At 43.0% G+C, this 22452-nt stretch overlaps 2 protein-coding genes and 1 long non-coding RNA gene across 5 annotated transcripts; 2 read left to right on the top strand and 1 right to left on the bottom strand.

Annotated features, from left to right (window-relative positions):
- Positions 1-225: 225 nt before the first annotated feature.
- On the bottom strand, positions 226-21413 carry ccdc50a (coiled-coil domain containing 50a). Of its 3 annotated transcripts, XM_084012186.1 has the most exons (14): positions 21310-21413; positions 19858-19963; positions 19621-19732; positions 13729-13791; positions 10972-11101; positions 9398-9488; positions 8832-8934; positions 5107-5970; positions 4223-4374; positions 3809-3862; positions 3452-3613; positions 3221-3303; positions 3015-3124; positions 226-2598 (listed from the first exon to the last, which is right to left on the bottom strand). In XM_084012186.1, exons 7-14 carry the CDS (start codon positions 8917-8919, stop codon positions 2579-2581), a joined length of 1533 nt encoding a protein of 510 aa, XP_083868312.1. In that variant the 5' UTR covers positions 8920-8934; positions 9398-9488; positions 10972-11101; positions 13729-13791; positions 19621-19732; positions 19858-19963; positions 21310-21413; the 3' UTR covers positions 226-2578. The 3 variants fall into 3 exon arrangements, with proteins under 3 accessions (XP_083868312.1, XP_083868311.1, XP_083868313.1); XM_084012185.1 differs by lacking the exons at positions 19621-19732; positions 19858-19963; positions 21310-21413 and adding an exon at positions 16885-17178; XM_084012187.1 differs by lacking the exons at positions 5107-5970; positions 19621-19732; positions 19858-19963; positions 21310-21413 and adding an exon at positions 16885-17177.
- LOC311015110 lies at positions 9511-10893 on the top strand. The gene is made up of 2 exons (XR_014597327.1): positions 9511-10581; positions 10622-10893. It is a non-coding gene; the product is annotated as an uncharacterized lncRNA (long non-coding RNA).
- Positions 19033-20552, top strand: uts2d (urotensin 2 domain containing). Its single transcript, XM_084012188.1, has 5 exons — positions 19033-19157; positions 19373-19480; positions 19569-19606; positions 19891-19981; positions 20076-20552. Exons 1-5 carry the CDS (start codon positions 19058-19060, stop codon positions 20099-20101), a joined length of 363 nt encoding a protein of 120 aa, XP_083868314.1. The 5' UTR covers positions 19033-19057; the 3' UTR covers positions 20102-20552.
- Positions 21414-22452: the final 1039 nt, after the last annotated feature.

The raw sequence follows: 22452 nt of genomic DNA, 5'->3' as shown, positions 1-22452 counted from the left end.
AGGCTGCTGTGGGCAGTTTCACTCTCTGGAAGCTTGAAACCTGTAACACGAGGAGACAACGTGTCATCTTTGTGGTTAGGTGGCTTTCTAGAACTGAAAGTGGACAGTGTGTGTGTATATAAATGACTTACAGGCACCCTGAGGTGTTTCTAGAGGGGTATTTGAGGCCCGATCCAACGTTCTTACAGGCTTTGTTTCAGTTAATAAAGGAGACGTATTCATAAACAGTGGAAATGCTGATACAGTTTATTACAGTTTGAGATGCTATAGGTAAAAGCAACTTGTTAATTCATTTTACTTAAAAAGAAAAAATAATAATTCTGTTACAGCAAAATGTCAACACACGCGTGTTGATTCATGATTGGCAGATTGCATACAAGCCCCGGATTAAAGAAAAATTTAAATACAGCACTCGATGTTTAATGTAGACAGCACTCTATTCCAAAGTCTGATGTACAGCATCCAAAAACACAGGAGACGTGTCCCAATCGGATCAATTTTGTACATTTTCAATTGTCAACATGTCCACATGGGGGTGCTCTCCCCAAAGAATAAATAAGGAGTCCCACTAAGATGAGTGGCAGCTTTTGCTACATCCACAACTTTTCCCCCCACTTTCAAGTCCCTGAAATAATGACAAACATTTGGCACGAATCTTACTCCGTCAACAGCAATTACTACACATTATAGTTCATCAACATCTGCACGTTTGTCCTCGGCAACACAAACTCACGCTTTCTCCGAGCAGGGAGGGAATCATTCTGAAAGCCGACTTTGTAATTTCAGTAAAATGTGTCACAACGCGAGAACCCTGAAGCAGCACCATGTGATTAAAGACTGAAATCACTTTGGGCCATCACAAACATCTCAGTGAACTCAAAAGCTTGCCTGTGCTTTTCCTTATCCTTATTATTCAATATGAACAGAAAAATAATGGATCCTGGAGTAAAAACACCCAAAAAATAAAAAAAATAAAATAAAAAAAAACGTCCCTTTGAGCAGTAATATATATTTTAGTGGATCCTGTGACCGACTTCCCTCCATCCAGATGCACTTCTATTATGGGAATGTTTGTCTTTCTGCAGGCAGGAAGTGATTTCTGCCTTTGAGCTCGAGACAAAGAAGAGGACCAGAGGTGAGCTTGGGGGGGGGGGGGGATGGAAATTAAAGAAACAATCAAAAACAAAAAAACGATAAAATATATCATAAAAAATTAAATATAAGGCTCCCTTTCTGACCAAAGATAACAAGAGGGACGCAAAATAAGAGAATCTTATATCTTTCATGATGGGCAACAAAATAAGGAACACAAGTAAAAAAAAAATAAACAAGGATATTTACATTTAAATAAAATGAGCCAATTTTCAATCACACGACGTCTGTGCCGTTAAGCACAAGCATGAATTCAGATTTGACACAGACAAGCAATGTACATGCATTTCCTTTTGGTACTGGTTCTTTTATGGGGCCAGTTTTGGTTGGTAAATGACGAGCAGATATGAAACAGTGGCAGAGAAGTGATATATTGTACTCGAGTACAGCTAACATTGTTCATTCACAAAGATCGCGATTATTGGCTTTTTCTGGCTCTAGCCCTTTCCGACAGGAAACGGGGAGCCAGCGGATTGGATATAGTGCTGAAATGCATGTACACAGTTGTACACTTTCAGTAAACATGCACATAGAAACAGTGAGTCATACACAGAATATCATCCATCCACAGTTTTAAGGGTGACGGGGTTACAAAGTGCCCCTCACAAGCAGAAGAAGAACAGCGAACAGCCAATTAAATGTCCATGGATCATCACAAAGCTCCACCCCCTGTGCACTGGGACAAGGTGGTAAAAGATACCAAAGCCAAAACTACCAGCATGTTGATAATAAAGGCGTATTTTTTTTTGTTTGTTGTTGATTTGAATACAGCGACAGAAGCGTATTCCTCCAGAGCCGTACGCTGCGCGGTGCATGGAAAGGCTAGCCAATCGTTGCACAGCATGACGAGAGAACAGAACGGCAGCGCTGGTGAACGAAGCAGCTGCCACGTTGGTATCTAAGACACTGTAGCAGCCATGTTGGACCAGACAGGCACGTCCCATGAAGTCATGAGGAATGTTGAGATTGCATGGTTTGTTATATCCAGCAGAGGCCTTGAGCCCTTGTGATGGCATGGTCCACGGATGGGGTGAACATCAGCACATGATGACCACAGAAGGGGAGGTTCCTCTATTCCAGCTAAGAATCAGGGGGGAGGTTATGCCACGAGGATGCTATTTTTTATTTATTTTGGCTTGTCTTGATGCCGAGTCAGTTAAAAGAAAGGACGATTACGATTTACGAGTAAAAAATAAAATAAAAAAAGGAAAAGATGGGTGTGGTTCCCCACTTCTTTAACTCTGGGCTAACTTTGGTGGGTGTTTAAAAAAACAAAAAAAAAACATTCCCATCGCCAACTCGTTAGATTGTCCCAAAGCTTTTGGTCAACCGAGTGTGAACGGTTGAAAACAAACAAAAATAAATACTAATAAAAAAAGAAGAGACAATGACGGAGGACTGACAGCATGTCGGCAGGGAGCCTGAGTCACCGCCTGTAATAGGCACCTGGAAAAGAGCAAAGAGACAGAGAGATCCATCAGCAGCTTGATAAATCACACTGCAGTTTAAGTCGGACTGTAGTTTTAGTGGTTTTGCGCTGCATTTTCAGACATCAGTTTGTCTTGTTTTGACGTGGGGAATGTATGTCTGCTGTCTGGGTTCTTCTGATTACGCTAACGACTTGAGTTATTTGAAAGGAGCATCGTTTATGCTTTAATGAAAATACGTAGAGATTTAAAAACCCTACATGAACTGATCATGTTTGTGTCCAAACACAGCGAAGAGCACCAAGTTATGAGCTACAAACTAGAACTATTGCCTCGTGGTGGTTTACATTCAGTAATGTTTACAACACAGATTACTAAGAAACACACCAGAGTGGTCCTTAAAGCCAGAAATACAGTGGCCCTGTCAGATTGTACCTTTGTGAGCAGCCTCAGGTCTGGTGGGAGCGCGAGGGGGGACGGGGTGGTCCGAGTAGCCGTAGCCAGAGTTCACATTCTCATAGTCGTGTGCACGAGGCTGAGGAGGCCTGACAGACACAGAGAGGAAAAAACAGACAGAAAATTAATGAAATATTAACTATATACTTCATGTATTTGGTCTAAATAAGAAATGAGTCTTGTACCTGGCAGGCTTGTTTTGGTTCTTCTGCCTGTGGTTCTCGTACTCATCTCGTGTTCTGGGCCGGACTACTTCCTCCGAGATCGGCTGGAAACCAACACAGTTTATTTAGAACACAGGTTCTAGTTCCCCAGCGGAAATACACTATTAAATAAAATAAAGTCAGATGCTGATGCTATAATATTTCACGCCAAAAGGTCACGTTATAAAATAAGTACGATTAATGCAAAGTTACCCTGAAGTCTCCCTCTGGACGCCTCCTTTCCATCGCCAACCTCTCCATGGCCAACCTCTCTCTGTCTCGCTCCTTCTCTTTCTCTCGGTCTTTCTCGTTCTCCCGTTCTCGGTTCTTCCTGTACTCCTTCTTCTCTTGCTCCATCAACAGCCGGGCGATTTCCTGCCAGAGTGAGATGTCGGACACGTTGACTGGATAATAAAATCCTCCGCATTCCGATATGTGTTTAATGTCACTACAAGTATAAATAACTGCTAAACTGCTCACAGTAATTTATGTATTTAAAAAGAGCATTAAATGACTACAATGTCACATGTTGAATAGAAAGATACTCAGGTTTCCAGACTTCACACTCACCTCATCCTGAGCCACTTGGGCCACTTGGGATGCACGCCCATGGATCTTGCTGGCCTGAAAGCAGAGAACAATCAAAAGGTCACGTTTTACCCCCCAAGTCGAACACATTGTTTCAACAAACATAGGAAAGGACTGATGCCGACGCCTTTCATTATGTTTTCAGACTTTGAGTCATTTACAGAATAGAGCATGAGGCTTTTCAACACCATTCTGGTGCTTCATACAGTTTATTTTTAACGTTTAATCGTCATCAAAGTCATCACTCGAAAAACTTGAACACATAGTTCACACTTTGTACATTTAGCAACAACTTATTTTTTGAGTGAGATATATATATATCAATATATGATCCAGTTTCTATGTGATTTAGGTTGTTTGACTACGTTATTAAAGTGTAATCTTCGTCTTCCTCACCTTGATTTCCTCCTCTTGCAGTTTCCTGGCCACCTCCATGTCCTTCAGCTCCTGCTCACGGATATCAAGCTTCGTCAACCCCTTGGTGGCCTCGCTCACTCCATAGGCCATTCCTTGTATGACCGCGCCGCTCCCTCGGTGCACGATGCGACCTGCGGGTAAATTGGCACGTTATGATGACGTTACAACATTAGGCCTGCAACTAACAATTACTTTCATGATCAAATAATATGTTTGAATTTGTTTCGTCTTCAAGACATTAGAAAATTGTGCTGAAAACTTATGAACACAATTTCCCGGATTTCAAGTCTTCCAATTTGTTGTTTTGCCGATTTAATGATTAAAATGATCAAATCATTTTTTGACTAATCAAGTAATTGTTTCATCACTACTATATATAGATCCTTAAAAGGGCTGCAGTGCATCTCTGCTGGCGTTTATCTCTGTATTTGGTCAAATGGCTTGAACACCGTTGTGATGAGACAAAAACCAGCTCACCAGCTCTGAAACCCTTTTGAATCCCAAATAAAAAAAATAAAAAAATCCATGAAGCTATTCCACTACAAAACCACAGCACACATTTCAGTCCCACCAGCACAGTGTAATCTTTCCCTTGTTCAATGAAACAACAAATCGAGAATGAGCGAAACCCACAGCACAACAGTAACAAATCCAATCATTTCAAGCCATCAAAATCTGATTCAGTCAGTGGAAATTACTGTGGAATTGTCATCGTCCTCGTGAGAACAGCGGAAATTAGTGTCTTCATTAGTGATTGTGATGTTAGATCAACCCACCACCTGAGATTGCCACGGTAAGAAAGCAGCTTTCAGCACACCACACAAAGACCCCCGCGGAGCCCAGAGTGGGGCTCACGGTGGTACCTGTCTCTCCGTTGGGGTGAGAATGACTGCGTTCCCTGCCAGGGCCCCCGCCCTGCTCTTCCAGCTCGTCAAACACCTCTTCGGAGCCGGACTGGACACGCTGCCGGCCCCGGGCCCTCCTCTCGCTATCATCCCCGTCTTCCTCCCAAGAAGCCCTGCCCTCCCTTGGCAAGCCCCTGCTGTGGCCCGGCTCCTCTTCGAGTCCTCTCTCCCTGCTCCTGGTTCTCGCTCGCTGTCTGTCTTTGTCCTTCTGTCTCTGCCTGTCTCTCTCCCTCTGTCCGTCCCCACTCAGTCCTCCATCTCGGGATCTTTCCCCATCTCTTCCTCTTGGTCTCGCCCCCCTGAGGTCCTGCTCCCTGTCTCTCCTCTGCTCTCTTCCCATATGCCTCTCCCATTCCACATCTCTGCCCCGGTCCCGGTCATATTGTCTTTCCCCTTTTCTGTCCGACACCTTGTCTCTCTCTGTGGGGCTCTGTGGTGGTGGTGGCCTGGCTGGTCTATCCTTTCTCCTCACCACCCGCTCTGTGTCCGCCCCCCCTGGGACCCTAGCTCTGCCGGTCTCTGTGGGCTCATATTCTGGGTACCTGTCCCCGTGCTTGCCTCTACTGGGCAACAGGTGCTCTGGGTAGGGATCTGCATGCCTGCTTCGCCCTCCTTCTGTCACTAGGTGGTGCTCAGGGTATTTGGAGCGGCTGTGGGGTGCTGCTGGGTCCTGCCTTGGGTACCTACTCCTTTTGGGCTCTATTGAGCTATAATCTGGGGAGTGATCACGATGTGAGCTCACTGGAGCATACGCATCATGTCGGCCCGGGGAAGTTGGTTTGTGATTGGTGTGTTTGTCCAAGTCAAGGGGTCCTCTCGCAGCTAAACGGGGCGGAGTAGACGGGAGTAGTAGAGGGAGGGTGGCGTCGACAGAATGGTGATGATGGTTGATGAGAACATGGAAACGTGAGAAAAAAAAACAACACAGACAGTAATGATATAAGCTAAGATAGTTAGTATGAACTGGGTGAGACACCTGTGAGGACAGTGATGACATAGATGTATAGAGTGATGAAGTGGCCCCCAAAATGTCCAGAGATGTGGTTACGACCCTCAGATTATACAGTGGAAACAAGTGACTGGAGCCTGAATACAGAAGGTAATATTAGTGCAGATTTGTCCTTAAGAATGGAAAACAAACATTTGCTGTAACACCCTTGAATCCTGTGTGTCATTTCATGGAAGCGGTTTAAAACCAATAAACGTACATGTAGCACACATGAGAGCAATAGCTGCATTAGGAACCAGTGTACCGACTTAAAGGGGGAAAACAGAACTTGATATTGAACAAAATGTTCATCTTTAAGAAAACCAGCGTGCTGACAGTCGGCCTGCGACTAACAAAAGCTTTAAAAATGAAAACAAATGAGTGGAAAAGCCCATTAAGGGAGCACACACCGGAGGCCAGTACTCAGTCAGCTCAATGGAATTCAAGTTATCTAACCGGCTGCTTGACGTCTAACCGACGGGACGTTTGTTGACGTTCAAACTTTTGAAAAGCAGGTACACAGTCAGCCTGACAGGTAAAGAGTGAAAGGGCTCGTTTAAGTGTGTCTGTCTCGTCTCCCTTTTTGTCCTCGTAGTCTCGGTCAAGCGGAGACAGGTATAGCCACCACACCGGTTTGTTTGCAACTGTAATCCACTGGATTAAGACAAACGCAGACCTTCATTTCCCGAGAGGAACAGCCAATTACCCACCGGATGAAAGCAACATGATTTCACAGTGTGACTGTGTGTGTGTACACGTGCATTAAAGAGGATACAAAAACTAGCGGGGAGGATTTAAAACAATAAGCACAAGGCGGTGAAACTGCTCAAAGATTGAGTCTCTAAACCTAAAACACCTTTAGCACAGTGACAATCTGGTAACCTGCGTTAAAAGTATCCGGTTACTCGCCCTCACAGTGTTAGGTGGAGTGTCAACAAAGAGCTGGAATCTTTCTCACAGCCACAGTTGCATGCATGCACACATAGACACTCAGCAGGGACGTCATAGGTGAGTGAGGTATTTGACTTGCAAGGTAACACTGCAAATACAGTGAGCCTGGCAGTGGCACAAATATTCTAGTATAAACAGAGCAGTGCAGAGTGGCACAGTCAGCAAGGACGCACTGTGGTTTCATCCAAACCACCTGCCGTGTGTGACATCTTTACAACGAGGACAGCTGGTGATCTATACAGACACAACAGGAAAGGTAGACCGACAGCTGAGTCCTGTTTGTGTCAACAGTGTATTATTGTCTAAACCACACCTCTATAGTGGCTTTTCTGTTGACAACCATCCCCATGTTTAACTGACACACACTCTGAAACAGTGTTTCCCACAGGGTTAGTGAGACTGGTGGATGGACCTCAGACTGTCTGGGTACACCGCTGTGGAGGAAATGTGCTCGCTGAAGGCCAGCCAGAGCCGGAGAGGGCTTTCATGAGGGCTTCCTCTCACGCTGAGCTACCATGCCTGAAATTTTGGGTTAATTATGAAACTGTGGCGGGCTGCCACATTTAAAGGTAATTAATGTGAAACCCCAAGGAGCGGAATAAACTAAAATTCTTCATGTAAGCAAACAATAATGGCCGTACCAATCGATACAAAAGCAGCCTGTCATTAAAAGTAAATACTATTGTGTTTCTGGAATACATGTTCATGGCAGAGAAGACAAATGTGCTGGGAACAGAACAAACCAAGCAGAGAAGCGGAGACTGACTGACTGTTCTTGTGTTATTAAATTAACTAAAAAAAGGATTTTCCTCCCCTGCTCAGCATCTAGGGATGACCAGAGTGTGGTGGTGGTGGTGGTGTCGATGGTAAATGTCAACAAATACAACGTGGCCAAAGTTTCAGGAAGGAAAACTGGTAGTCTGCCAAATTATATTCAGCAGGCTGACAAAGCTGCAGAGAAAAGAGCTGTTAGGAGCCTGAAGGGAACGTTATAACCGTGTGAAACACACTTGCCTATACTCAAACTCACGCCTCATCAACTATAACTGCATTCTGACATAAACACTGCAGCCAGATAGCTGCTACGCTGCAGCAGCAGCATTTGTGCTGCTGATTAACTGACGGACACAAGTTACTTGACACAGGACGACAATTTGCAAGGAAGCCAAAGAAAAGAAGAAGAAGAATAACATTTGCCAGTTTCTCTTTTAGGAGAAAATGAACAGACCTCATGCATGAAAAGACTCCAATATGAGACACAGAGCCTCACCAATGTTATAAAAACATAAATAGATTTGTAGCTATGTGACATCAGTTGGAAAATCGTACGGCTTTTCTTAATGGATTAAACAGGGATTTAACAGATATTCATTTCATATCTGAGGTAAAGTCTGCTATGAAAGCACATTTAAGCTGTATCTCAAAACTGGAGCATTGTTTCATAGCGGTGTTTGCTCTTGAATGGGAGCAAAATGACAAATTATTTCTCCGTAGGAACATGTAAGCCTCCCTTCAAGGTTTATTATGTGCTTTTAAATGGATCCAAAATCTTTGCCTGGAGTCAGCAACTATCTCCAGTGGTGTACAGCATCAAAAGCACACCCTCACACATCCTCAGCTGAAAAAGCAACAAATCCCAGTCGACGGAGGAGGTGGTTTATCTCCTCTCGTGTGCTTACAGATGATGTGCACACATTGACGCAGAAAGGCGCACATTAACATGAGTCAGTGGTGCTCTCCCTACCTCCGTGGTCTTCAAAGTACTCCTCCTCAAAGTTTGATTCCAGCTGCTTCTGTCGCTTCCTTTCCTCTTTCATCTCCTTCTCCTGCATCTTACGAGCTATGGCCTAGAAACAAACACGTGACTTTGATTTAGGTTGTAGTTTTCCCTGTTGTCAGCCAATGTAGCTTCAAATATGAACACAATTAGATTACAGTGATGATTGATGTCGATTAGTGCAAGTGTGGAGCAATGATACCCATTACTTAACATTAAGTTTACTGATAATTCTACAAAAATGCCCATCCAATACAAGCAACACCTAAAATGTCAACCTATAAACAGTGGCAGCCAGTGAAAGCATTGTGTTGTACATTGTAATAGATACTTTGGTGAAAAATACAGGTCAGGTCACTATGGCTGTCATTCCTTTAATACAATAGGGAGGCACAAACAAACTGATGATTCAGGTGGAACGGCCCACCCACTGCAGCACGACGATACTACAAGTCCAGCCATCGACGGGTGGATGGAACCAACAACGTGCTTGAACGGACAGAAATCTCAGTATGCGCATGTGTGTTCCTTACCGCATCCTTCTCCTCCTGCTGTCGCTGTTGTTCTGCCTGTCGGACCAGTTGATCCTGAATCTCCTGAGCGATCTCATTGTCTTGGCGCTCGCTGAGGTTTCCCGAGGGTTCATGTGCATATGGAGGAGAACATCAAATCATATATACGTCATTGACCAAGAACTAGTTTTTTAGACGACATTTCATACATCATGTACAATAATTCTTTGAATATCCGTCTGTATTTCTATACTCTCTCATACATAGTGGTTTTGTACTTCAATTGCTCCCTTTTCAGCACTTTCTGCTGATGCTTCAATTGGCATTCACTCTAGCCTTCATAAATGATCAGCAGTTACGTTATCCAACATGTTGTGAGTGGTAGCGTCTGTGCTTCTGGCAGGAACACCTTCGTCTGTCTTTAAACGACATCATTTTGACAACACCATCTGCCTGGAGGGCTGGTATGCGAGTACCCGTTTTCTGTGTGTGCATTACAGCTTAATTACTTTGCACTGCACCTGTAATGGACCCTAGCGGCTGTCAGCTCAGGAGGCCTTAAACCGGCAAAAGTAGACAGACTGTACGATCTTATAATCTTAATCTTAATATTCCTGTGTCGGTAAATGCCAAAAAAACAAGTGATGATGCATTCCCGATTCATGTGTGTGTGTGGGTGAATATAAAGGGGCATTGGCTAGAGCAGGATGGACAGCAGAGTGAGCTCCCAGAAGGACGAGCAGCATTAGCCTGCATCCATGGTGGAGCATCTGGTCTCTCTTTGGGGGGGGAGCCCACCACGATATGTTTGTTTGTGATACAGAAATCTCACTGAGCTGTGAGCCAGCAATATTACTTCAAATTGCAGAGCAGAGATGGGGACTTTGTTGCAGCTCCTGGTCTGTACGGAAGCAGGAGCAACACAAACCTTCCCTTTGTTTAGGAACCGTCAGTCAAGTTTGTGTGTGCAGCATAGCTTTGGCCCTTCAGCTGGAGCGGACCCAAACCTCTTAGAATATATAATTATACTTCAGGGCTATGGAGAATGGAGATACCACACAGAGACCACAAGAATCGTGAATGATCTGCTTTGGCTGCTTGCGTTGCAAAACCTTAATCAGCACAAATCTCCTCTGCACAGTTGCACGTTCTGACTAAAATGTGTGTGGAAATATAAAGTCAATAACATAGTATGTATGCTGAATGTGTGGATTAGTAATTCTCGTCACTTATCACAAAAAATAGGGATTTCTGACCTGTCTAACAGAGCCAAACCATTGCATCTTTGCTCTCTAGCACAAACTGAAAAAAAAGAGTATTACAATATTCACTGGTAATGAATTAACTCCTAATTTACAACAAACAAAAAAAGGTCAATCATGCACTGAACGATTAATCACTTTGGAGACATCTACGGTGGGAGTGATGGATCACTTCACAGCTGAAGAATTAATCTGTCTAGGTATATGTAATTACACTAGATCACACTAATCTGAAACATATGCCATGCCCGAAGCTGATTAATCTGATTCTCCATGTCCAAATACTGTTGTGTATGTGGTTTTATTGTGTGTTGGTGTGTGAGAGGTACCCACATGTCAACATGCTGCTTCTGGTTCTGGCCTTTGGCCCTCAGATCCTCCTCCTCCTGCAGCTTCTTGGCCACCAGCAGGTCGTTCTGCACCAGACGGCTCTTATTGACGTTCGACGCCAAGTGGCTCTCGACTGTTCAGACACAAACACATAAGAACTGCTCTTAAAACTTGTGTGCACACGATCCAGGAGTAGGTCAGCTGGCTGGACCGCACTGGTGATGAGGAATCAGATGAGCAATGAGCAGCAGAGCACTGGGGGAGATTATTTACAGAGCAACACGTTCTTGATGTTTCCGTCTCTGGAGGAGCGGTGGTGTTGTTGAGAGAGTCAGAAGAGAGCAAGGTAAACATCGAGGACACGGACACTTCAGCCTCTGGTGATAAACAGGGAGCGGTCTTAGTCAGTGAGAAATGAGTGTTCGCAGCCGAGGTGCCGTTCCAAGGTTATGTGATGGCACACTGAGGGCCATAACAGATGATAAATCCTGCTTGCTGACGCACTCCGAGCACTTGGTAAGCATGGGGAGCATCACTCACTCGCTCAGCTCCGTTTCACCTGCCTATTGATCCGTTCCCAGCTTTCATGTGAAAAGGACCAAATTACGTTTGGCAAATTGCCCGTGAGACGCTCCATAAAGTTTCTGCTTTCTGACTGGTGGGATTGAAAGAGGAAACTGTGAGTCACAGCTGTGGCGACCTGATAAAAAGTCAAGGGGTTGACATTGATTTTTTATTTTGGGACGCCGCTGATCAATTGTTTAAGTTTACGACGCCTTGTAAAAGAAAATATTTGGAAGGGGAAAAAAAAGTGATGTCACAACTCAAGATAAGGCTATCATTTATCCGCCGCCACATTTCAACAGGAAAATTGATTAAACTTTCAAGGCGGCGAAAGAAAAAACGAGACCAGACATCGTGACATTCGTTCATTCACACTAAACCTTGAAGAGGTCCTGCGTCATTCAGAAAACAAGAGTTAACGTGAGAAAGTTGGACTATCTGAACGTATCAGTGTGGAGCTGTACCCTGAAATACAGAAAACACATTCAACAAATACGCCAAGTCCTGACATACTCGTAAGGAAATGCTCAACATTTTGTAGGCAAATAAAAGACAGTTTTAGCTCCATGTTAAGTAAATGGGCTAAAAAAACTTTTGTGGTGGCCATCTGTTGATGTGATCCAGGGGGTGAGCAATTAGAAGACAGTCAGGCTAAGTAAGCCACCATTATCCTCAGTGACCTCCAGGGTCAAAGGTGAACCAAAGATTTCTTTTCAAGCTCAAAGCAGATCAGTTATTGTGGCAACAAAGGGATATAAGGATCACTGAGGCTTTGAAATGGTTTATGACAACACAAGGGCAGGCAATCCAAAACCAAATTATTCACAGCTAAAACTGTCTAATCTGCACTTAGGGTATGACAGGGTGACATCTGACCTTTCTTGGAGAGTTTGTCGCATAATTTACCCTTTTATGGCGACATATTCATTCAAACAGAAAAGCCTTTGTGCAGTGTGGGTAAGTAAAAGCACTCATGTCTCCCACTCATCTCTTCAAATTAAAATCTCACCAAAAGAGATCTAACCAACTCATTCCCTGCACCAACCTAAAAGCGGCAGCCTCTGTTGGGTTCCAGTAAGTTCGTTAGAATGAGTGCAGGCGATGGCTATGAGGAGCTGTGGCGGTCATTAGCCATCTGCGGATATCCATTTGTGTCTGATGAAAGGAAGGCCTTGTTATGTCTGGGTCAGAAAACGTCCCCTCGGCCGAACTCAGCAGTGGCTATCCCACACTGAAGGACGAGCCGTTCCTGAGAGAATTTCATGTAGAAACACTAAAGCAAAAGAAGCTTTTGAGAAGAGACAAAAAAGTTTAAAATGTATTATTATTGATGAGATTTCAGCAATTCATCTTAATGCGCTTACTAAAAAAAAAGCAGCAAAGGAAGCAACCCTCTTTAGCGAGTCTCTAAAGTGGCTTTTTACATTTTAAATGTGGATAAATTATCATTTATAGAAGCACACATGCAGAGAGCATCCCAGTGTGTTTTCATCGGCGCTTCAGATCCAGCTTCTCTGCTACAGGTGAAGCAAACACAAACTCCCATGCAACAGTCCACTGTAGTCTGCCCGGGCCCGGCCCTGATACAGTATTGTTGTGGCATCCTGCACCATTCACACAGCCATCTGTGTGGCTGAAGCAGGGTTTATGTAGGCTTAAGCAGGCTGCAGCCACTGACGCTGCACATCGTTAGACTTGACACATTTTCCAGAAGGGGGAGAAGTGAGGACTGCATTCATTTTTCTACTAGCACTGATAACATCTTCCATAGTTGGTTCTTTTGCAAAGTAAGGACCTATAGGAGGAATTCAGCAGGGCGGCTTGAGAAAAACAGTCCAAACAGTCACCCAGCAGTCTCCAGAGCAGCACATGTAATTTTACATCAAGTTGTCTCTTGAACCTTAGTTTTGAATGTTTTTTTCTTCTCGTCCGATGCGGAAAACATTACAACAATACATGAGTTAAATGTTTAAATAAACACGCCGTCCTAGAAGAGGATATGAACCTACAGTATCTGATTGAAATCTAAATGTTTTCATCCGAGTGTCTGAAGTTGAACATACGTCAGTGATCATAATCATTAAAAGCAGAACTCCCCCGTTTTAAATAAGTACGTGTTAGCCATCTCTTAAAAAGGGAAACCATGGCTGGGAAGAAGAAATAAAAAAAAAACAGGGGTCATTTGTAGTTTCTTACTTTCTTGCTCCTGGAGGTTGTAGGCCAGGCAGTGATCCTCCAGCACAGCGAAGTCTCTGCACACTGGAAAAAAAGAAAAGAAAAATAATTTTTAACTTGTGCATGTTTGTTGGTTCACACTAAGTTATGTAGTTGGTGCAAGTCAAGCTTGAGGAAGTTGAAGGTTAGATCACTATCTGACATTCACAGTTTCAGACGTTTAGCATTTGGCCCATCCGCTCATACACATGATTACACACAACCAAGAACAGGAGGCCCATTCTCATAGGTTAAACAGAGCACACAGGCAGCGGATCGGATTCGTCATGAATGCAAGATGTATTTTGTGCATATTTTATGTTAAGTGGCTCTTTATATGAAGAACTGACATGATGCATGTATTTAAATCATTAGAAACGGGGCCAAACGGCATTTCTCGTTCTGATAAGAGTTTATTCATCTTGAAACTAAGCGGTATGTGATCTGTTTATTTTCTGCCTGCAAAGACATGAAGTGAAACTGTGAATGAGGAACCATCATTTGCCTCGACTGCAAAAAGCCTAAATAAAGACTGGCGAGAGGTGAGACGTAAAGCTTACGAGTGACAAGCTGGTGGTTTAAATCCCTGAACAGACTTCAACAACAAAATGTTATCAGCAGGCAAATACGGTACATGAGTCAAACTCCCAACGTCCGTCAGAGATTATGTATTTATATGCATTTTATTCAGGTGATGCATCATTAAAGCTGGAGTTACAATATATGAAATCAATGTGCTGTCCTATCAAATCTCTGACTTGAAACCTTACAGACTGCATGAGATCTGAACAAAGCTATCGACCAGGGAGTAAGATGAGTTATGACAGCAGCTGATCATTTCGTATTTGGCTCTAAACTCGAGGACTTGAACTGCACATGTATGGCTAGAATCATCATTTCCATTATCTGTATTTAGGGTGAGAGATTACTTTACTACTCCTTTTCCATCTCACATCTTCAAAAAAAATATAAAAACTGCAGCAGACTTTCCATTACGCTTTCAGTGTTATAGATACTGCCAAAATGCTGCGAACCTTCATTCTGGGAAAAAAAAATATATTAACGGTTGGGGGAGGGGAGTTTTCCCTCATAAAAATCTGATACCGTCACATGTGGCAGCTTTTCTTCCTCTCAATATTCAAGATGTACCAGTCTTGAAATGAAGTTTACCGTTTAGGAAACGGTAGACGGTATGGGGACACTGCAGAACTTTCTCACAGCCTCAGCTAATTGTGGATGTGGACCTAACAGCGTGGGGCGTTTGTTCCGTAAAGCATCTGCTTCTACGATTCAGTAAACACGGATTTAAATGACCTCTGTTAAACGCATCTGAAAATACTGCAGTACGGAACGTTTACTCGGCTGCAAAACATGTGCCATTGTATCAAATATAGGACAAAATGAAGCCATGATTTCATCTTGCAAGCAGCCACGCAGCACTCTGCTGTTGGCGGCGGTCCTGTTCAATGAAGGCCAAACTTAAGAAACTTATTCAGACTACTTCTTCTACTAATTATATCATTATTTATATCCTCTTCGTATATATATTCAATCATCTCCTCCTCGGCTTTCATTACAGAGCCTTGCGACACTCTCTAACCACACACTGCCAGGCTCACAGCCCATCATCTGCTTGAACAAAGATTACTTAGGAAAAAAAGAATAACCAGCAACAGCCTACATCTGCGTGTCAGCGTGCATTATTGACGAGCACCAGAAGAAAAGCCTTGGATCAAAACACTGATGACACTGATTGTCTGATTGAATACGATGGGATGTAACTCGTGGTGACTCAGGATGGTTGGGCTTAGCAGATGCTGTGAAGAGGAGGGTGAGACCTCCACAAAGCCAAAGACCACTCCCTCTGAGCTGGGTGGGATTGGATCAGCACAGACCATTTTTCAACCATATGCTTAATCTTCTTAACCAAGAATCTAGATTAACTATGGCTGCTATAGCTCTAAAAACTGGTTGTTTTAACCACTGCAACAATGTGTGTTGGTGCGACGGCTCCTTTAAAAGCTTGTGAAAGTTCATATTTAGGGGGGGAAAAGCAGTATTTCACTCGGTCCAGCAACGGGAGGATTACAGCTGCTTCGATTTAAGTTCTCACCTCATCACTTTGTGCAGGAAACAGGAAAAAATCAGCCTGACAACCACGTCTCACAAAAGGCCGCCAAGATGCGAGTCTTTGTGCTTCGTGTGCCGAGCGAGCTGACAGATTACGAGTCTCCAGTTCATCTGTGAAATGCTGTACTGCGATACGACTAGACAGCTTACAAATATTTACTATTTTGCTGACACACGAGGGATGCGTTTGAAACTTTTCCCAGCAGCTTTCTCAAGTCTTTCCCTCTGCAGGCTCGCCAAGCAGTGTGGGAGTGCACGTCCCTCCTCTCCCCCTCTCTCTGACCAGAATAACAAGCGTCCTGCTGGGCAGCTGCTTCACACTGAGCGGTCAGGACCTTCCCACCAGCACGGCATCCCATCATCCACAACACACACACACACACCCCATCTCTACCTGCTTCCCACCTTCACAGCACTCACAGTAGCAGGCAAAGTTTTGGGTGTGTATGACATAAGTTGGCTTTGGTTCTTTCTGGATAATGTTTCAGAGCATATTAACAGATCTGTACAGCCACAGTGTAACAGGATATGTCAGGTATGACATCCATGCTGCTTTCGTCATCACAAACAAAGACTCCTGTGCTCCACATACCTCACAACACCTCCATGTGATCAGCACTAAATCCACAAGTCACCTGGCTCCTATAACGTGACGCCAAGCTAGGATTGTGTAAATCCTTTAGTTTACAATACACGTATACAATACGTCTACCTGTTTGGTCCCTGCTAAAACAACGCGTCGCTAGACTGGAGACCAGATTTGTGAGGGATACATAAATCTGGTAGCCAGGCTAAGAGGTCTAACCACTGCGGTGCACCTGAATCTAGCAAGAAGTCTACCCGACCTAGCATCGTTAGCCGCGCTAACAACCACAACACCAAAATAAAAAACAAAGATTAACACCTGCATTCACTCGGTTACCATTAGCCTCGCGTTAGCTAGATACATGTGATGCTAAACAGCTAGCTTCATTCACATTCTTCCAGCAAATATGTTGTGGACGTTACCCTCTTTCACTCCAGGTAGTTTATTCTTGTCGATGCTAACGTTCAATTCAGCCATGTTGTCACCGATAATAAGTTAACAAAAAAAAAAAAAAAAAAAAAACGTTGACGTTGAATTACACTTCCGCGTTTCACCGAAGGTTAACGGCGGGCTGATTGATCGCCTTTACTCATAAAATCGATTGATGGTTCAGGTGCAGGACGGCCCTTTTGATTAGTTTCGGTGGCCACCCTCTCCTCGATACGTCGCCTCTGTAATTGCCCAGCAGAAGCTAGCGTGTTGGGGTTTTCTACAAGCGTCCCTCCCTCCCCGAGCCTTCATACAACCGGCCCGCCAAGTCACGGCGGGTTCACACTCCACGTCCGCTTTCAACGTGTCAAAATAAAATGCGTGTCAGTCCCTGACAAATTAAAAGCACATTAGGTGTTAATTATGAAGGCAGTATGTCACATTATTTTCACAACTGAGCCCTGCAAATTTAAATAGTGACCAGATCACCGAGAAAAACACACATACAGAGAAATAACCAGGCATGTTATAACTCGACACCAAACAAGTGAACCTTAACTTTAGAATATGTTTTGATTGAATATTATTAGATTACCAGAATCTGTGTTTTGATTGCACACTAATGCATATTGTGTTAAAAGCTATAGTTTAAAAGACAAACGGTTCCAACATGTATTGTTTATTAATTATACTATAATAATTCTAATATGATTTATTATTTAGTGTACAATCATTTTTCACAAATCGTACAATAGCTGCAATAAAAAAAATCCAACCCTAGTCATACAACATACATTTGTCCTATTTTAAAAATAAAAGCCTATCAGGAACCTTGCTGTTAAGATGTGATTTAATTTGGAAGGTTGAATTATCACACTTCCGTTATGACTCCAGCTACAGCTGGTTAACTTGACGCAGCTCCCTGCTAAGGTTCACTGACTGTAGACGTCTGCAGCTGTTAGATGTCCTCAGTGAGGGGCGAAAGGAAAATCCAAATACATAATGATGCCTTCAGGCACTACACGTTTAAAAACGAATAAAACAGTAGAAGTACTATGACACGTGCACGTCTGAATGAAGCGCGCGCACATTTATAAGGTACGGCGTGTTACAAGCTGTATTTCTGTTCTCTCTCTGTCTCTCTCTCCCCGTCTCATTTACACAAGCAAACGTACACGCGCACACGCACGTGTCATGTGATCTGACAGCAGCTAGTATTATGAACGTGGTAATGTAATTGCTCCCTCTAGTGTGCAACTTCAGCATTTCAAGTTGCCGGTGTCTCACAGGCTCGTTTCCAATTCGTTTCCCTTACAGAACATAACTGGCATTAGCGGCAAATTTACTGGGCAGTCAATACACATCAACCACTTGTGGACTGGGTCCACACTCAATAATGAATAAAGACTTGTTTATTTTCCAGTGGCATATTCTGAGGTCAACATGGCCGTGACCTCTTCATTAGGGTAATGCTGACTCGCATCTTGGGAGCAGAAAGACAACTGATGACTACATGGCTTCAGCCCACACATTTCACTTTGAAAAGACTCTCGCCAGCGAAATTGACCTGCTCCAGGTATGAGATGTAAATTTCTTTGACACACAAAATAGACTGCATTGACACAGGAGGTGTTGGGAGTCCGCTGATGCGGTGATGGATGTTCCTATAGCTCCAAATCAGCCCCAAGGCCAAGAATGAGGAGCTCGTCTCCAGCCATGATGCACTTAGAGACTGAACTCATTTGTGCCCCGGTTCCCCGGACCGACACACTCCTGTGTATCTATTTAAAGAAGCAATTAATGTAAACGAAAAAGGACCCGCAAGTGCCAAGACCATCTGATTCTGGTCTCTCAGCAGGCTGATTGATAACTTCCTGTCTTACTTTGATTTGCCCATGTCAGAGTGATGTAGGGTTACTGGCCTCACCTACGTCAGTTTGCCGTATTTCACTCCCGACTCCCGCGCCACGTGAATCGGAGGCCTATTGACGAAAACCCACAATGACTAGCAATTGATTTAGTACGCAAGTGGCTGACTGGCCCCTCCTCCTGGCCCCGGAGAGGATAAATATATTGATGGGATGGACCTAGGGCAGTGGATTGCTCGTCTTACTTGAGGTAGTGGTCATAGTCATAGAGATAGTTTGGGACCTCACAATAAGTACTATGGATAAGGTTACGATTGTGAACTACTGCTTAGGACTCCTGAGCCTGTTGCTGCTGCAGGGAGTGCTAAATGTGGAGGGACGGAGCATATTTAACCCCGGTAAGTGTGCAAAACTGCTATTATTTTAGGTCAATATATAATGAAATTAAATGATTGTGGAGGATGTTGCTACTGCAGGTACTGTGCTCTTTAATTTTTGTTTTGCCATTGTTGGTTTAATGGTTAACGAGAAGAGATGATGGCTATGAATTAGGACGTTTTGTGGTATTTAGGGTGCTTAAACGTCTGTTTAATTGTTTGCTTTGTATGTGCAGGAAACCATGAGTTTAATCCAAAAGAAGATGTCACAGATCCTCAGAGCAAGATTCTCACACTGTTACTCCAGAAGAGCTTAGGTCCCGTTGAAAACGCCGATCCTCTAGGTGAGAGATGAAATGAGATGGGGAATTTAAATAACGCAAATGCATTCCTTGGCTTCGATGCTGACTTTGATGGTTCTCCAATCTGCAGGTCTTGAGCTGGCCAATAAATTAGCCGAATTAGATGAGGTAAGAATACTCACCGATTCTTCTTGAAGTAACTGTGTAAATGTGGACCAGGCAGAACACCAATTACGTTTCTCCTCTGTGTGAATATGATTTTGCATCGTAATGAAGCATTTGCACCTTGTTTTCCTAAAAAAAAAAGAAAAGGTGAATCAATTCTAGATAGACACAAGGTTTTGAATGAAAACCTGGTGCACTACTTCTTTACAAAAGTCACTGGTTAGATGGCGTATTGATACTGAGATGTCGTGTACCTGTCGTGGTGCGTTTCCTCTCTCTGCTTGTAGCTGCGGGCGCTGAGGGATGACCTGCTGCTGGAGAGGGACGTCACAGCCAATCTGGCACAAGGCAAATCCATAACTAGGAAAAGGGGTGAACGTGAGTAAAAAATTGTGTACTTCATGCAAACTGCTTCACATTATTCAAATTTTTATCTGCAATCTAAGATGTTTTCATCTTCTTCTGTCTGCAGCTTGCTTCTGGAAGTACTGTGTCTGACACGGATGGAAGAGGACGAGGACCACTGTGAAATCTAGCTGCAAACCCAACATAGCCTTAAGACTCAAAACACCAGTAATATACTCACACTGTATTTACCCCAGCAATATAGAGTTGTACCATATTCAAAGTCATCAATAAACATTTCCACCCCCACTGAGGTGCTGTCGTGAGCGATCCGAGGACAGTGGCTGTACATCTTTAATCTGTAAATAATCCGCGGCTCACTGGAAATACTTCTACTTATTTCAGCAGGGGTTTTATCTGCCTACTGCTTGTGTTTGTGTCGCTCTCTTGTGGCAGAATTGGGCACGACATTTTTTTTTTTTTTGTACCGCTGTCAACGGACATCTCACCTGTCACTGCTTTCACAATGTACTGCTGTTCATTTTTCAAAATAAATGAAAAATAAATTAAATAAGAATGTGTATCTGTACTATTTTTTTAAAAATCTTAACAGAAAATGATTGACAATGTCTTGGTCAGTAAATTGACTTATTAAAAGAGGTTTGAAAAGGAGACAATTATTATTGAAAAAGGAGAAAAAAATCATTGAGTCTAAACCCTTTCGCCTAACCTTTTATTTGTTATTTACTTCAGATATTGAAGATTTTAAAATCGAGCATCTAATTGAAGGAATGCGGCACATGTTGCACATCTGCGGTGACGGGTGAATTACTGCCCTGATCTGCTGAACGACTGCCTTTGGCAAAAGGGTGACAACGCCCCAACACAGGCTTAGTGTGAATAATGGGAGAGCAGCTGTGCTGCTGCTCGTACAGAGGACAGCCAACACACTGAATGTGACGCTCAGCTGCATTCACAGCAGCATCAAAGAAAGTGTTGACTTTTGCTTTGAGCCGGGAATTTGCAACAAATGTTTTCAGACATTATTAATGCACGTGCACACGACACAGGCATGATGGAATAACCCATAGATAAAAATAGCACGGGGATGATAGCATTCTTCTGTGTACAAAGGCAAAAATAATTTGAGAGTAAATGCCCACATTTCCTCAATTCATTAATCATTAATTACTTAGAATATCAATTTTGGTACTGCATCTGCTCCTGCATGACATGTTGCAACATAATAGCCAGTAAGATAGATAACAAATAAGAAATATCTCACAATTGTCACGTATTTCTATTAAAGGACAATTCCGTTTTTTCATGTAGAGGACTATGTTCTATCCCAGTTTTACTACCTTTGTTCAGCAACACTCTTTGTCCCCCGTCACGATGAGATGACACACTCTGTCACGGGCATCAGACCCAAAACACCCGAAATGACTCGACACAGAAGTGTGAGTTATCTGTTTCAGTTCAGTCCATTAACTGGAAGTGTTGGGTCAGACCTTCCTGTTGAGATAAGTCCACAGGAAGTGAGCAAGCATACTCTGTGTCACTCACACAACAGCAGTGAATAGTACGTCCCAGAAGGCTGAACCACTTCCAACTTAAGTAAAGTAAAACTGAAGGAGCAATGGGAAAGGCTAAAGATCAGCAGTCGGAAACTGTCACTTACGAATGCTGCAACAGTTATAGAAACACAAACAAAATAAAAACACAATACTTGTAATCCTATAATATGATTTTTTGAGCTACAGAGAGATTTTAAATGATTTTAAAAAACAGGATGAAGGATAGCTGAACTGAATATACAACATAACAATTCTCTGGTTAATGTAATTTGTTGCTTTGTTGTAAGTCTACAATTACAAGAAATCTAGAATAATATCGACGATATATCGCCAACTAATGGAGAGAAGAGGGAGTACAACCTCATATGTAAAACTGAAATGGGAAAGAGAGCTAGGTGTAAATATTTCTGAAGTTGAATGGCTGCAAATTTGGAGAACACAACAATCAACACGTACTTGGAGATAATTTAGCTGGAAGAATTTAATTTGATTCTTTATCATGCCCAGAATGAAGAACAAATAACTATCTGTACCACAGCCATGTTGGAGAAAATGTGGAGCTGTAAATGTAGATCATTCTCATGTTTTTTGGTTTATACCTAAGTCATGTACCGTACTGTATTTTGTCAATATGACAGGGAATGTAGTGTTAAAAGAGGACAGATATTTGTTGAACATGTTGTTAGCAGCTTGTAAAAAAGCAATCACAAGAAAATGGCATAAATGAGATAAACCAACACAAGATGAATGTGAAGGGAATACATGTTATGGAACAGCTAAGATAAGGAATCAAGAAGAACAATATCGAGAACAAGGATAAGAACTACGCCACTGACAATTAGTACAAGAACAAACTGTAGAGACATGGCAATCCAGCGTGTTCTTTTTTTTTTAATTGTTTTTCTTCTTTTTCCCCCCCTATATTAA

The sequence above is a fragment of the Eutrigla gurnardus genome (genome assembly GCF_963514095.1).
Source record: "Eutrigla gurnardus genome assembly, chromosome: 6".
Lineage (NCBI taxonomy): Eukaryota > Metazoa > Chordata > Actinopteri > Perciformes > Triglidae > Eutrigla > Eutrigla gurnardus.
Note: the sequence above shows the minus strand (reverse complement) of the source record. Positions and strands in the feature narration are given on the sequence as shown.